Source organism: Panthera tigris, chromosome D1, assembly GCF_018350195.1.
Source record: "Panthera tigris isolate Pti1 chromosome D1, P.tigris_Pti1_mat1.1, whole genome shotgun sequence".
Taxonomy (NCBI): Eukaryota; Metazoa; Chordata; class Mammalia; order Carnivora; family Felidae; genus Panthera; species Panthera tigris.
The window spans coordinates 58,975,365-58,989,690 of NC_056669.1; the positions used below are offsets into that span (position 1 = coordinate 58,975,365).

A 14,326-nucleotide genomic window follows, 5' to 3' on the forward strand; every position below is an offset into this window, starting at 1 on the left:
AAGGAGTAACGAAGGTGACAGCTGTGTAAACTGTAAAGCGCTGCGCCTGAACGAACGGGTATTATTAGCACCCGCCCCCGCCCCAGCTACTCCCTCCAAGACAACAAACTTGAGCCTTTGTGGGCGGGACGCCGAACCGGGAGCTCCCCTTATCGGGTACGTTCAGACACCCCCGCTCAGACGCCCGCCCTTGGCGGGAGGGTGGGGGGAACACGGTCGCCGGAAAGGGGGCGGGGCCCATGGAGGGTCTGGCCCGCCCCTTCCCCCCAAAAAAGACCTAGCCGGTGGCAGCGTCTCCCGGGAGTCCGCTTCCTGCCCCGCCCCTCCGCCCCTTGGCTCCTTAAAGGCGCAGGCCTCCATCCTGGCTCCCACTGCTGCCAACTCCTGAGCCACCGTCGGCCTATCTCCTTTAACCTGGGAGAGAACTTTCACTTTGCTCAATTGAACCTGTGCCTGGGTCAGTCCCTACAAGCTCCTTCCTCTATTTCCAATAAGTATTTGTTTAACCCAGCGGGACCAAAGCTTGGGATACGGAATGGGCTCTGTGGGGGCTTTCCCGACTAGGTAAATATAGTGACTAAGAGACAGCCCCCCCACACCCAACAGTGTCTCTAGACCCCTCCAGGAACCCCATAAGTCATCCTCCAAACTGCCCGACTTTTCCCGTCACTCAGCTCTAGAAATGAGGGAAGGTGAGTCTGCCATGAAGGGGACACCCTGGTGCGGTGGGGAGGGAAGAGACCTGGACTAGGAAACTTCATACCTGGGTTCTAGTCCTAGCTTGATCACCAACCTGCCTGGTGTCTCAGAGAGGTACCTGTGCCTTTTTGGAGATGACTGTGAGGGGGATGTAGAGACAAAGACTTCCCCAGGGGGAGACCCAGAGACCTACTCAGGCCTAGTTCCTGGGGGATGTGTAGAGACAGAACAGGCGTATCTAGCAATCGCCAGAGGAGAGGCCAGGCTTCTGCCCCTGGGAAGCCCCCAAGACTTTCCAACCTTTTCCCATCCTCCTGGCTGCAGCAGGGCTAAACCAATTCTAGACTCTTGAACATTTCATCCTCCAGGAACCTCCCACACTGCCCTCCCCATTCTTCTGTCTTCCTCCTCTGAGGGTTCCTAGTCTCAACTCTGTCCCTTCAATCCACATGACGTGAGAATTTTTTTCACCCCCACTGGGAATCCAGAGCCTTCCCTGGACTTCCATCCCCAGCAGAGCTGACCACAAAGCCAGGCAGACAGGACCTGAGAGAAAGTGGGGATATTTGGGGACCAATACAAGTAACACAGTCCTGGACCTGTCTCTCATTTTTGGCTACAAGAGAACAGGATCTCCGAGGACTATTAAGGGCGCAGACACTGGGCTCACATGCTTTCTGGCAACATCTCCTTTGTACTTCACAACTCTGAGGGAAAGAAGGATTATTATGCCCACTTTACTGAGGAAAAAACTAAGCTTTAATGTAGACAAGCAACTGCTTCACTTTCCATAGTCAGTAGCAGAGTTAGGATTCAAACCCAAGTCTCATTTCTCTCATCTGAAGGAATACAAAAGCTATGGAAGCTGTCCTCTACTTACTGAAACCAAAACCATTCATCAGACACGGATAGGTCTGTCTCTTTGTTTGAACTGACTGTCAGAGAAAGCCCAAGGCCCACCATGGAAGCAGGAACCGGATGGTAGAAGGATGGATAATGAGTGGAGGCATGCTTAGCACTCCCTCATTTGTGAGAGCTATGCTGAGCCAAGCTTGGTCATCAAAACTGGGGACATGCAGCGAACATGCCTGAGGAGGGCTGGACTCAGCTGAGGAGCCAGAGGTGCAGCATAGGGACCAGGCTGAGCAGGAGAAGGCCAATCCCATGGGGCATGGCCCCAGCACTCATGGCCAAGGCATAGAACCTGGCCACTTCCTCGTTGGGGTTGCCCTGGGCCGGGTCGAACCACATCTGGATGCAGCGGCCGCTCCCTCGGTTGTAGTTGCTGAGTTTGTAGGAGCGGCTCCAGATGCCCTCACACAGGGCTGCGGGCGTGGGAAAGTAGGTCTCAAATGTGCGACAGGTGGCTCCGGCTGGACACTTGTTCGATCCTGCATGGGGAGAGAGGGTGGACACAGACATTCAGCCCCTGGGCCCAAAGCCCATTTCTGGCCACCCCCCTGGAGATCCGCACCCAACCCCAGATCCTCGGACCCCGCCTCCATCTCCGCACCCCCGGGCCCTCACCTGAGCTCCAGTCCCAGCCCTTGTGCCAGTTGCTCTTGCAGGTGTAGGAGGTGCGGCAGTCCTCCCACCATTGCTGACAGTCCTCCTTGCACAGGGGCACGTCCAGGAAGCGTTCCTTGCGCCAGCTCTGGTTCACCTGGGTGGGAGGGGGGGAGGGAGGGCTCCTCTCAGCCAGGGGTGCTGGCAGCCACCGCCTTGACCACCTTGACCGAGCAGGATGGCAGCCCGCTGGGCTGGGGTGAGGGAGAGGCCCGTACCTCCTGGATCCAGGGCCCCAGATTGGGTGAGCACTCGTACAGACAGTTGTCCTGAATGAAGTGGCGCTGGCAGGCAGGCTCTATCTTGCCGCAGTGGTCCAGGTTGAAGTTATACAAGAGGGAGGGGTCCTTGTGCAGCTCCTGGCTGGTGTTGTGTGAGCAGCAGGCGTTCTTCCTCCAGGGAATGCACTGGGTGGAGAAGACACTGGAACACATGCCTCCCCCACCAAAACCTTCAGCCTCTCCCTATTTGGTGCTTGGTCTCCTGCCTCAGGTGGGTTGTCCTAGGAAAGTTTACTGTGAAGACCCCTCTGTCCTTGGCCTCCAGGAGCTCCCATCTTGGGGGAGACTTAGTTACAACAGTGTAATCAGGGGTTGTGGGAGCCGGAGAGAAACCCTGTCTTGGGAGGACAATAGCTATCGTTTAAGCAGCCCTTCATATTTTATAGGGAGTTCTTTGATTTATTTATTCATTAAAAAATAATTACTGAGTACCTATTTCTATGCCAGTTACTGTTCTAGATGCTAAGAATACGGTAGAAAGCAAAACAGAAATATGTGTTCATAGAACTTACATCCTGATCAATGGAGACAGACAGTAAGAAACTAAAAGAGAAAAAATATAGTGTCAGGATATGATCAATTACATGGAGAAAATTACAGCAGGGAATAGGGATGTGGAGTATGGGGTGATTGTTGAAATTTTAAAGAAGGTGGTTGTGAAAAGCCTCACTGGAAAGTGGCATTTTGAGCAAAGGAGGAAGGGAATGACCTATGCGGTAATGTATGTTGAATAACTTTCTTCTTGGTCTGTATTAAGTTCTGTGTCCCCAGCGGCGAGGCCAGTGCCAGACATGTGGCAGGCCTGTAAAAATATTTGCTGAAAAAAATAAATGAAAGACCTATTTATGATTTCCTAAATCTAAACTCCATCTTACATATAGATGCATCATATTTCAGTAAGCTTTAACAGAGACTGGCTTTTTCAGGACTGTAAATACTATGAAAAGGAAGGCCGTGCTATGTGTTTTGTTTTACTGGAATTATTCACTATTTTAGCAAATTATGTCATCAATGGCAACACTGCATAGAGTATCTTATAGCATTTGAGTTGTCAACAGAATATACCTGTATCCATCTTCATTTGTAGCTGCCCCATTCCTAGTGATTTGGTGAATAAAAGCAAACATTGGGGCACCTGGGTGGCTCAGTTGGTTAAGCTCCCAACTTGGGTTCAGGTCATGATCTCACAGTTCATGAGTTTGAGCCCACGTCAGGCTCTGTGCTGACCGCTCAAAGCCTGGAGCCTGCTTCAGATTCCGTGTCTCCCTCTCTCTCTCTGCGCCTTCCCCTCTTGCATTCTTTCCCTCTCTCTCTCTCTCTCTCTCTCTCTCTCTCTCTCTCTCAAAAATAAATAAAGATTAAAGAAAATAAAGCAGTAACTTAAAAAGCAAACATGCCATTTGATAGTGATTTCTAACGTAGTCATATCAGAGAATTGACATATGGAAATATATTTTATTATAAGTTGCTTTCTTTGTGCTTCTCTTTTGTATTACAGATAGATAGAGTCATGTTGGTATTTTTTAAGTTAAATGTACAAATAGGTCCTATTGGCTTTGAATTTTATTTCAGAAAAAAAGGAGACATGGAGTCTCAATAGAGTTGAAACCAACTGGCATCCGCTTGTATAGAGTGAGTGAATGTGCAGCAATCGTGCCCCTGGGTCACAGCCGTAAGAGCCCTTGTCCTCTACTCTGACGCTTCATGGACTGGCACGTGATGAAGGTAGTGAGAACCATCCTCCCCGACAGTCTCTTACCCTCTAACATGCTGGGAGTGCCCACCCCAGTCCTACCCCCACACCACAGGGGCTGCTTATGTCCAGATCTTCTGTGCGTCCTCTGCTTCTCCGGGCCCATTTCCTCATTTGGGTTCTATGGGGGAGAACATGATCTCCTACATTGAACGACTACTGGGAATGTGAAATCACGTGCAGAAAACTCAACGCATAGTAAGTGCTCAACAAGTGATCATATCGTATCACTGCTGACATTATCCTCTGAGGAGGCCACCCCTAAATCACCTCAACCAATACCCCCCACCCTACCTTCATCTTCTCCCACAGCAGTAACTCAGGATGTGGGGCTATCTGATCAGTCCGTCCCTCCCCCACCACCCTGACTTCCTCTTCCACATTAGAACCAACCCCCTCCCCAACTCGAGCCACACTACGGCCATACCTGGTCATGCAACTTGTCCTCGGGGCCTGGCTTTGTCTTGTGGTGCTTGGCGTCCATGCAGACGTTGAGCAGGTCTACCCTGTTCCGGGCACTGCACATGGAGGCTGTCCAGGCCAGCAGCAGCAGCAGAAGTGGTGTCAGTCTCCAGGCCATGTCTTTGTGTCCCTGCAGATGGAGCTGTGGTTAGGGAGGCCGAGGCCTGAAGGGAGAGAGCCTCATGCGGCGTCCCCCTTGACCCCCTGCATCAGTCTCCCCATCTCCACAGTGGAGGATGGGGTCAGACCCTGTTCCTTTAGTGCTGGGGTCCTGAGGCTCCCTGAAGCTGAAGTAGAGAAGGTTGGCAAAGGGGGCTCCCCATTCCAGGCTTGGCGGGCTCAGAGGAGATCTGAGGTTAGTGGACTGGCTCTGGGGGAGTCTTCCTAAATTGGAGGAGATGTTTTTGTGCCCTCATCTTCTCTCAACTTTACCCAAGAAAAGTAATTAAATAGTTCAGGTCCATGCCCTCCTGCCCTGAAAGGGGCCAGGGACACCCATTGCCCTTATGCTGTGTCCAGCAAGTGCTCCACGAGGCACCGAACCACCTGGGTTCCCGTGCCAGCTTAGAGACCCTGTTAGCCTGGGGAAGGCAGTGGCCCAGCTCTGCTGAGTTCTCCCGATCACCATGAGGGTCAAGGGATGTAGCACATGGGGTGGTATTTGGTTACATAATACAGAAATAGAAAGAGTGGCGGTTTCTAACTTTTGCTTCCTCAGACTTTTTCCTTCCTTGTTTTCTGAAAACCATTTCCTCCCTCCACCCCATCATGACTTTGGCCTCCTCAGCTCTCGCTAGGCTAATGCACTTACCCCTGCAGATCCCCCTTCCTTACCCTTCAGAAAACAAGTGCAGAGACCCCTGGCCCCTTGGGGACAACATAAAACATAAAAGTACCTCATGTTGGAACAGCCAAATAGACGAGCACTTAGAGTCATGGGAGTCACCCAGCAAAAGTGACGGCCCGCTTCTCTGTTCCTGACTGACCCTCACCCCCCACTCCCATCTATTAAAGATCTATTCCTGGGGCGCCTGGGTGGCTCAGTCGGTTAAACTTCCTACTCTTGGTTTTGGCTCGAGTCATGGTCTCACGGTTGGAAGGTTCAAGTCCTGCATCAGGCTCTGTACTGACAGCCTGCTTGCAATTCTCTTTTTTCTCTCTCTCTCTCTGCACCGCCCTCCCATGTCTTTCTTACTCTCAAAATAAATAAATAAACTTAAGGGGGAAAAAAAGATCTGTTCTTTGGGCTCTGTCACTGAAGTACTGGAAGGGATAATGGAGACTCCTTCCTCTCTCTCACCATCCCTACATGCAGCTGATCATCACAAAGCCCTGGTCAAGGGTCCTTCCAAAGATCTTTCTGGAATTCACTTCCCTTGGCTCTATATTTGGGGTCAGGTCTTCCCTCCTCCAATTTCTTCCCCTTAAAGTCACCTTCCCCACAGGAGCCCGAGTGATCTTTCTAAAGAAAGATCTGCCCCTCCCCTACACAGAAACCCGCCAAGTCTCCCCAGTGTCCCTGTCACCCTTCCCTCTTAGGGCATCTTGCCTGAGCCTCCTTTGCGGCTGGGAGCACACACAGCTGTGTCTGAATTGGCCTCTTCTCAGGCTGGCAATGGCTCCAGGCCCTTTGACTTTCACCAGTGGTCTCTGACCTCGGTGCAAGACAGACTGTAAGAACTCTGGTTAGCACAGTATAATTTCCTCATTCGGCTCTTCTGGTCTTCCCTCTCTTCCAGGCCCCACCCATTCAAGGCTCCATTAGTCTCTCAATGTATTCATTCCTGTTTCCATTCAACTCTTTGTTAATTTATTCATCACAGGATTCACACATCCAAGATTCATCAAAACCTAGAGAAGCTCATCTCTAAGGGGGATCTGAACTTTTGAGGTACCCCACGTGGTTGTTAGGATGAAGCGGGTTTGTTGGGCATGAGGTGCAGTAGGGAAAAACCCAGGCTTTAGGGTCAGGCCATGGGTCCCAATGGTAGCACCGTCCCTCACACAACCTTGGAAAATGTCACTGAGCCTTTCTGAGCTTTCGTTTACTCTCCAGGAAATTGTGGAGAATTATATATGGAAAAGCCTGGCACAAAATGAGTGGGCTTAAATGATAGCTCTCAGGTTACTTTTTGAGTAGCCAGGTAGACATAGGTAGAGGTTGAAGTATAGAAGTCAAGGGTCACAAAGAAAAATGGTCTCAAATCTGGTAAATGGGGGCCCCTGGGTGGCTCAGTCGGTTGGGCGTCCAACTTCAGCTCAGGTCACGATCTCACGGTCCGTGAGTTCGAGCCCCGCGTCGGGCTCTGTGCTGATGGCTCAGAGCCTGGAGCCTGCCTCAGATTCTGTGTCTCCCTCTCTCTCTGCCCCTCCCCCGTTCATGCTCTGTCTCTCTCTGTCTCAAAAATAAATAAACGTTAAAAAAAAAATTAAAGAAAAAATTAAAAAAAAATCTGGTAAATGATCATATCTCACCACCTAGCATTTCTATGAACATAATTGAACATGGGGTGCCTGGGTGGCTCAGTCAGTTAAGCGTCTGACTTCAGCTCAGGTCACGATCTCATGGTCCATGAGTTTGAGCCCCGCATCGGGCTCTGTGCTGACAGCTCAGAGCCTGGAGCCTGCTTCGGAGTCGATGTCTCCTTCTCTCTCCGACCCTCCCCCCATTCATGCTCTCTCTCTGTCTCAAAAATAAATAAACATTAAACAAAATTTTAAAAAAAATAATTGAACATTTTTTGATAGCCTTAAAAAAATGTGGTAGGGGCACCTGGGTGGCTCAGTAGGTTAAGTGTCCAACTCTAGATTCAGCTCAGGTCATGATCTCATGGTTCATAGTTCGAGCTCCACATCGGGCTCTGCACTGGCAGTGTGGAGCCTGCTCAGAATTCTCTCTCTCCCTTTCTGTGCCCCTCTCTAGCCTGTGCTTGCTCTCTTTCTTTCAAAGTAAATAAATAAACTTTTTAAAAAAATGTGGTAAACATTATGTAAAACTTAACATCTTAATTATTTTTAAGTGTACAGTTCAGTAATTTTAAGTGTATTTATGTTGTGCAATCTCCAGAAACTTTGCGTCTTGTAAAACTGAAACCCTATTGTCATTAAGCAACAATATCCCATTTCCTCCTCTCCCCAGTCCCTGGTAGCCATCATTCAACTTTCTGTTTTTATGAATTGACTACTTTAGATATTTCATATAAGTGGGAATCATATAGTATTTGTCTTTTTGTCGCTGGCTTATTTCTCATAGCATAATGTCCTCAAGGTTAATCCATATGTCAAAATTTCATTTCTTTTTTTTTCTTTTTAACGTTTTATTTATTTTTGAGACAGAGAGAGACAGAGCATGAACAGGGGAGGGTCAGCGAGAGGGAGACACAGAATCCGAAACAGGCTCCAGGCTCCAAGCCGTCAGCACAGAACCCGACGCGGGGCTCGAACTCACGGACCGCGAGATCATGACCTGAGCCGAAGTCAGCCGCTTAACCGACTGAGCCACCCAGGCGCCCCTCATTTCTTTTTAATAACTGAATAGTAATTCATTATATGTATATGCTACATTTTGTTTCTCCATTCATCCCTTTATAGATCCTGGGATGCGTCCACCTCTTGGTATTATGAAGAATGCTATTACGAACATGGGTGCACAAATATCTTTTGAGGCCCTTGCTTTCAATTCTTTCATATATCCAGATATGGACGAGCTGAATCATATGGTAATTCTACCTTTAATTTTTAAGGAACTGCCATAATATTTGCTGTAATAGTTGTACAATTTTCCATTCCTACCAACAGTGTACAGGGTTCTAATTCCACCACATCCTCGCCAACACTTGTTATTTCCTGTTGGCTTTTTGTTTTTTTAATAAAAGCCATCCTAGTGGGCGTGTGAGGTCACGGATTGGATTTGCATTTCCCTGGTGATGAGTGATGTTGAACATCTTTTCATAGGCTTATTGATCATTTGTATATCTTCTTTGGAAGATATACAAATGTCTGTCCAAGTTGTTTGCCCACTTTTAAATTGTATTCTATGTCTTCAAAAAAATTTTTTTAACGTGGGGCGTCTGGGTGGCTCAGTCGGTTAAGCATTTGACCTCAGCTCAGGTTATTATCTCAAGGTTCATGAGATCGAGCCCCTCATTGGGCTCTGTGCTGATGGCTCAGAGCCTGGAGCCTGTTTCAGATTCTGTGTCTCCCTCTCTCTGCCCCTCCCCTGCTCATGCCCTGTCTGTCTCTCTCTCAAAAATAAACATTAAAAAATAAAAAAAAAAAAATTTTATTAAAAAAAATTTTTTTTAATGTTTATTTTTGACAGAGAGAGAGACCTAGCATGAGCAGGGGAGGGGCAGAGAGAGAGGGAGAACAGAATCTGAAGCAGGCTCCAGACTCTGAGCCGTCAGCACAGTGCCCGGATGCAGGGCTTGAACTTACAAGCCGTGAGATCATGACCTGAGCTGAAGTCAGACATTTAATCGACTGAGCCACCCAGATACCCCATTTGTATTACATGTCTTTTTATTGTTGTAGGAGTTCTCTATATATTCTGGACTAACCCTTTGTCAGATATATGATTTGCAAATCTTTTCTCCCATTCTGTAGGTTGCCTTTTCATTCTGTTAACTCTCCTTGGATGCCTGGTTTCCCATTTTGATGCAGTCTAATTTATCTGTTTTTTCTTTTATTGCCTGTGCTTTTGCTGTCATATCCAAGAAATCATTGCCTAATGCAATGCCATGAAGCTCTTCCCCTGTTTTGTTTTGTTTTTTTAAAGGAGTTCTATAATTTTTAAAGGACACCTGGGTGGCTTAGTCTGTTAAGTGTCCGACTTTGGCTCAAGTCATGATCTCGTGGTTTGTGACTTTGAGCCCCACATCAGGCTCTGCACTGGTGATGTGGAGCCTGCTTGGGATTCTCTCTCTTCCTCTTTCTCTGCCCCTTCCCCAATTGTGCTCTCTCTCTCTCTCTCTCAAAATAAAGAAATAAACTCTAAAAAATTAAAAAAAAATAAAGAAGTTCTATAGTTTTAGCTTTTACATTTAGGTCTATGATCCATTGTGAGTTTAATTTTTATATCAGGTATAAAATGAGAGTGTCCAACTTTATTATTTTGCATGTGAATATCCAGTTTTATCCCACCACCACATATTGAAAAGGCTATTCTTTCCCTCATTGAATTGTCTTGGCACATTCAATTTGTCAAAAATGTGGACTCTCAGTTCTATTTCATTGACCTACATATCTACATTTATGCTACTATCACACTGTCTTTATTATTGTAGCTTTGTAGGAAGTTTTGTACTCAAAAAGTGTGAGTCCTCTAATTTTGTTCATTTTCAAGAGTGTTTTGGCTGTTATGGGTTTCTTCTATGTCCATATGGATTTTAGGATTAGATTGTCAATTTCTCCAAAAAAGCCAGCTGGCGTTTAGAGAAGGATTGAATTGAATCTGTAGATCAGTTTGGGGAGTAATGCCCTCTTAACAATAGTAAGTCTCCTGATTGATGAACATGGGCTTTCTTTCCATTTATTTAGGTTTTAAATTTCTTTCAACAATGTTTTATAGTTTTCAGTATATAAGCCTTTTACTCTGTTAAGTTCACTTCTATGTATTTTATTCTTTTTTATGCTATTGTGAATGGAATGATATTCTTTTTTTTTTTTAAGTTTTATTTATTTAAACAACCTCTTCACCCATTGTGGGGCTAAGAACTCATGACCCCAAGATTAAGAGTCACATGCTGTTCCAGGGTGCCTTCGTGGCTCAGTTGGTTAAGCATCCTACTCTTGATTTCGGCTCAGGTCATGATCTCATGGTGGGTGAGATGGAACCCTGCACTGGGCTCTGTGCTGGAAGTGCATAGCCAGCTTGGGGTTCTCTCTCTGCCCCTCCCCCATTTGCACATGCTCCGCGCCCCCCCCTCTTTCTCTCAATATAAATAAACATTTAAAAAAGAAAAAGAGTCACATGCTTTTCCGACTGAGCCAGCCAGGTGCCCCTGGAATTATAGTCTTTTTTTTTTAAGTTTATTTATTTATTTTGAGAGAGAGAGAGAGAGCAAGCAGGAGAGGGGCAGAGAGAGGGAGAGAGAGAATCCCAAGCAGGCTCCTCGCTGTCAGAGTGAAGCCCAACATGCGACTCAAACCCACAAACCATGAGACCATGACCTCAGCTAAAATCAGGGGTCAGACGCTCAACTGACTGAGCTGTCTAGGCGCCCTTTTTTGTTTTGTTTTGTTTTGTTTTGTTTTGTTTTGTTTTTAATGTTTATTTATTTTGAAAGAGAGAGCAAGCAGGAGCAGGGGAAGGGTAGAGAGAGGGAGAGACAGAATCCCAAGCAGGCTCTGTGCTGTTAGCACAGAGCTGGACTTGGGGCTCAAACTCAGGAACTGTGAGATATGACCTGAGCTAAGATTAAGAGTCAGATGCTTAAATGACTGAACCACCCAGGCCCCCTCTCCCCCCTGGAATTATTTTCTTAAATTTATTTCTTTTTAATAAATTCTTTATTTTTAAAAAAATGTTTAGATTTATTTTTGAGAGAGACAGTGCAAGCCTGCTTGGGATTCCCTCTCTGCCCCTCCCCCCCCCAAAATAAGTAAATAAACATTTTAAAAAAGAAAAGAGTCCTATGCTTTTCCAGCTGAGCCAGCCAGATGCCCCTGGAATTATACTCTTTTTTTTCTTTTAAGTTTGTTTATTTATTTTGAAAGACAGAGCAAGCAGCGGAGGGGCAGAGAGAGAGGGGGAGAGAGAGGGAATCCCAAGCTGATGGTATAGAGACTGATGTGGGGCTCGAATCCACAAACTGTGAGATCATGACCTAAGTTGAAGTTGGACACTTACCTGGCTGAGCTACCCAGGTGCTCCTTAAGTTCATTTTTATATTTTCATTGCAGGCATATAGAAATACAATTGATTTTTGTGTATTTATCTGCTATCCTACAAACTTTCTAGACTCACTTATTAGTAATACTATTTTGTGGATTCCTTAGGATTTTCTATGTACAATGACATCTGTGAATAGAAAGTTTTACTTCTTCCTAGAGAAACATTTCCTAGATGGCATCCCTTTTATGCCCAGGCTTGTACTTGAGTTTCTCCCTGCAGTCTCTAGGCAGCTTTTTAAGCTGTGGACCAAATGGAAATGATAAAGCTTTTTGCAGCAAAAAAAGGAAGGAAGGAAGGAAGGAAGGAAGGAAGGAAGGAAGGAAGGAAGGAAGGAAGGAAGGAGAAATAGTTTTGCTTCTTGCTTTCAAATCTGTATGCCTTTATTCCTTTTTATTGACTAACAGGCTTAGCTACAACTTTTTTTTATTAATCTCTACACCAAAGTGGGGTTCAAACTCACCACCCCAAGATCAAGAGTCGTGTGCTCCACTGACTAAGCCAGCCAAGTACCCATAGCTACAACTTTTGTACAAGTTGGATAGACATGATGAGCATGGATATACTTCCTTATTCCTGATATTAGTGGGAAAGCCTTTTGATGTTGACTGGGATGTTATCTGTGCCTTTTTCATAGATGACCTTTGTCAGGTTGCGTGAATTCTCTTCTATTCCTAGTTTGTTCAGTATTGGGTTTTGTTTTGTTTTAAATCATGAAAGTATTTTGGATTCTGCCAAATTATGTTCGACGGAGATGATCGTGTGGGTTTTGTCTTCTATTCTAGTAATATGATATTTTGAATCAATTAATTTTTGGATGTTAAACCAACTTGAATTCTGGGATTAATCCTATTTGGTCATGATGTGCAATCCTTTTTATATGTGGCAGGATTCAGTTGTGGGTTGTTTTTGTTTTTTTGTTTGTGTGTGTGTGTGTGTGTATATATATATATATTTTTTTTTTTTTTTGAGAGAGAGCACACAAACAGGGAAGAGGGGCAGGAGAGAGAGAGAATCTTAAGCAGGCTCCATGCTCAGTATGGAGCCCAACTTGGGGCTCAATCTCATACCCTGGGATCATGACCTGAGCCAAAATCAAGGATCAGATGCTTGGGGCACCTGGATGGCTCAGTTGGTTAAGTGTTGACTTTGACTCAGGTCATGATCTTGGGTTCAAGAGTTTGAGCCCCACATGGGGCTCTCTGCTGTCAGCACAGAGCCCACTTCGAATCCTCTATCCTGTCCCCCCCGTCCCCAGTCTCTCTGCCCCTCCCCCGCTAATGCTCACTCTGTCACTCTCTCAAAAATAAAATAAACATTAAATGAAAAAAAAATTTTTTTTAAGTCATTCTTAACTGACTGAGCCATCCAGGCGTCCCTGGCTGGATTCAGTTTGCTAGTATTTCATTGAGAATATTTATGTCTTTATCTATAGTGGATATTGGTCTGTAGTTTTCTTGCAATGTCTTTGTGTGATTTTGTATCAGAGTAATATTGATCTCACAGAATGAGTTGAGATGTATTACCTCTTCTTTTTTGAAATAATTTCTTTTTTTGTTAAAGTTTATTTATTTTAATAATGTCTACACCCAACGTAGGGCTTGTACCCCAAGATCAAGAGTCACATTCTATTCCAACTAAGCCAGTTGGTGCCTCAAAGAGTTTCTGAAGGATTGGTAGTAATTATTCTTTAAACATTTGGTAGAGTGCACCACTGAGGCTGTGTGAGCCTGAACTTTTATTTGTGGGAAGTTTTAAAATTATGAATTCGATCCCTTTCCTTGTTACAGGTATATTTAGATGTTTTACTTCTTCTTATGTCATCTTTGGTAGTTTGTATCTTTCTAGGAATTTGGCCATTTCATTTATGGTATCTAATTTATTGGCATACAATTGTTCATAGTATTCTTTTACAATGCTTTTTACTTCTGTATTAGTGTTGTCTCCTCTTTTATTCCTGATATTATTAATTTGACTCTTCTTTCCTTTTTTTCTTGATCAGTCTAAATAAAGGTTTTTGTTGATATTCTCAAAGAAACAACTTTTGGGGGCACCTGACTGGCTCAGTCAGTAGAGCATGTGACTCTTAATCTTGGGGTCATGAGTTTGAGCCCCATGTTAAGTATAGAGCTTACTTAAAAATGAATTAATTAAATAATTAATTTAAAAAAACAAAACAAAGAACCAACTTTCATTTTCATGGTTTTTCTCTATTGTTTTTCTATGCTCTATTCCATTTATTTTTGCTTTACTCTTAATTTTTTTCCTTCTCACTTTGAGTTTATTTTGCTCTTTTTCTATTTTTTAAGGTAGAAGGTTAGGTTTTGATTTAAAATCTTTCTTTTTGGTGTGCCTTTGTGGCTCAGTCGGTGGAGTGTCTGATTCTTGGTTTTGGCTCATGTCATGATCTCACAGTTCATGGGATTGAGTCCCATGTCAGGCTGCATATTGATACCATGGAGCCTGCTTGGGATTCTGTCTCCCTCTCTCTCTGCCCCCTCCCGTGTGTGCACACACGTGTGTCTATCTCTCTCTCAAAATGAATAAACTTTAAAAGATAAAATAAAATGCCTTTCTTTGCCTCTTAACAATTTTTGTCTTAAATTCTATTTGTCTGATACTATTATAGCCACTCTAGATATCCTTTAGTTATTTTTTGCATAATGTATCTTT

The 14,326-nt window shown here is 45.0% G+C and overlaps 1 protein-coding gene and 1 long non-coding RNA gene across 2 annotated transcripts in view; one reads left to right on the top strand and one right to left on the bottom strand.

The window, feature by feature from the left end:
* Nucleotides 1–13: 13 nt before the first annotated feature.
* Nucleotides 14–14,326, top strand: part of LOC102970124 — a 48,597-nt gene continuing 34,284 nt past the window's right edge. Inside the window, exons 1-2 of the long non-coding RNA XR_006208216.1 lie at nucleotides 14–156; nucleotides 4,119–4,271. This is a non-coding gene — a long non-coding RNA (uncharacterized LOC102970124). The remainder of the gene's footprint in view (nucleotides 157–4,118; nucleotides 4,272–14,326) is intronic.
* Nucleotides 1,436–6,441, bottom strand: FOLR2 (folate receptor beta). Its single transcript, XM_007080895.3, has 5 exons — nucleotides 6,311–6,441; nucleotides 4,727–4,891; nucleotides 2,484–2,672; nucleotides 2,227–2,362; nucleotides 1,436–2,090 (listed from the first exon to the last, which is right to left on the bottom strand). The coding sequence occupies exons 2-5, from the start codon at nucleotides 4,877–4,879 to the stop codon at nucleotides 1,804–1,806; spliced, it is 765 nt and encodes a 254-aa protein (XP_007080957.1). The 5' UTR covers nucleotides 4,880–4,891; nucleotides 6,311–6,441; the 3' UTR covers nucleotides 1,436–1,803.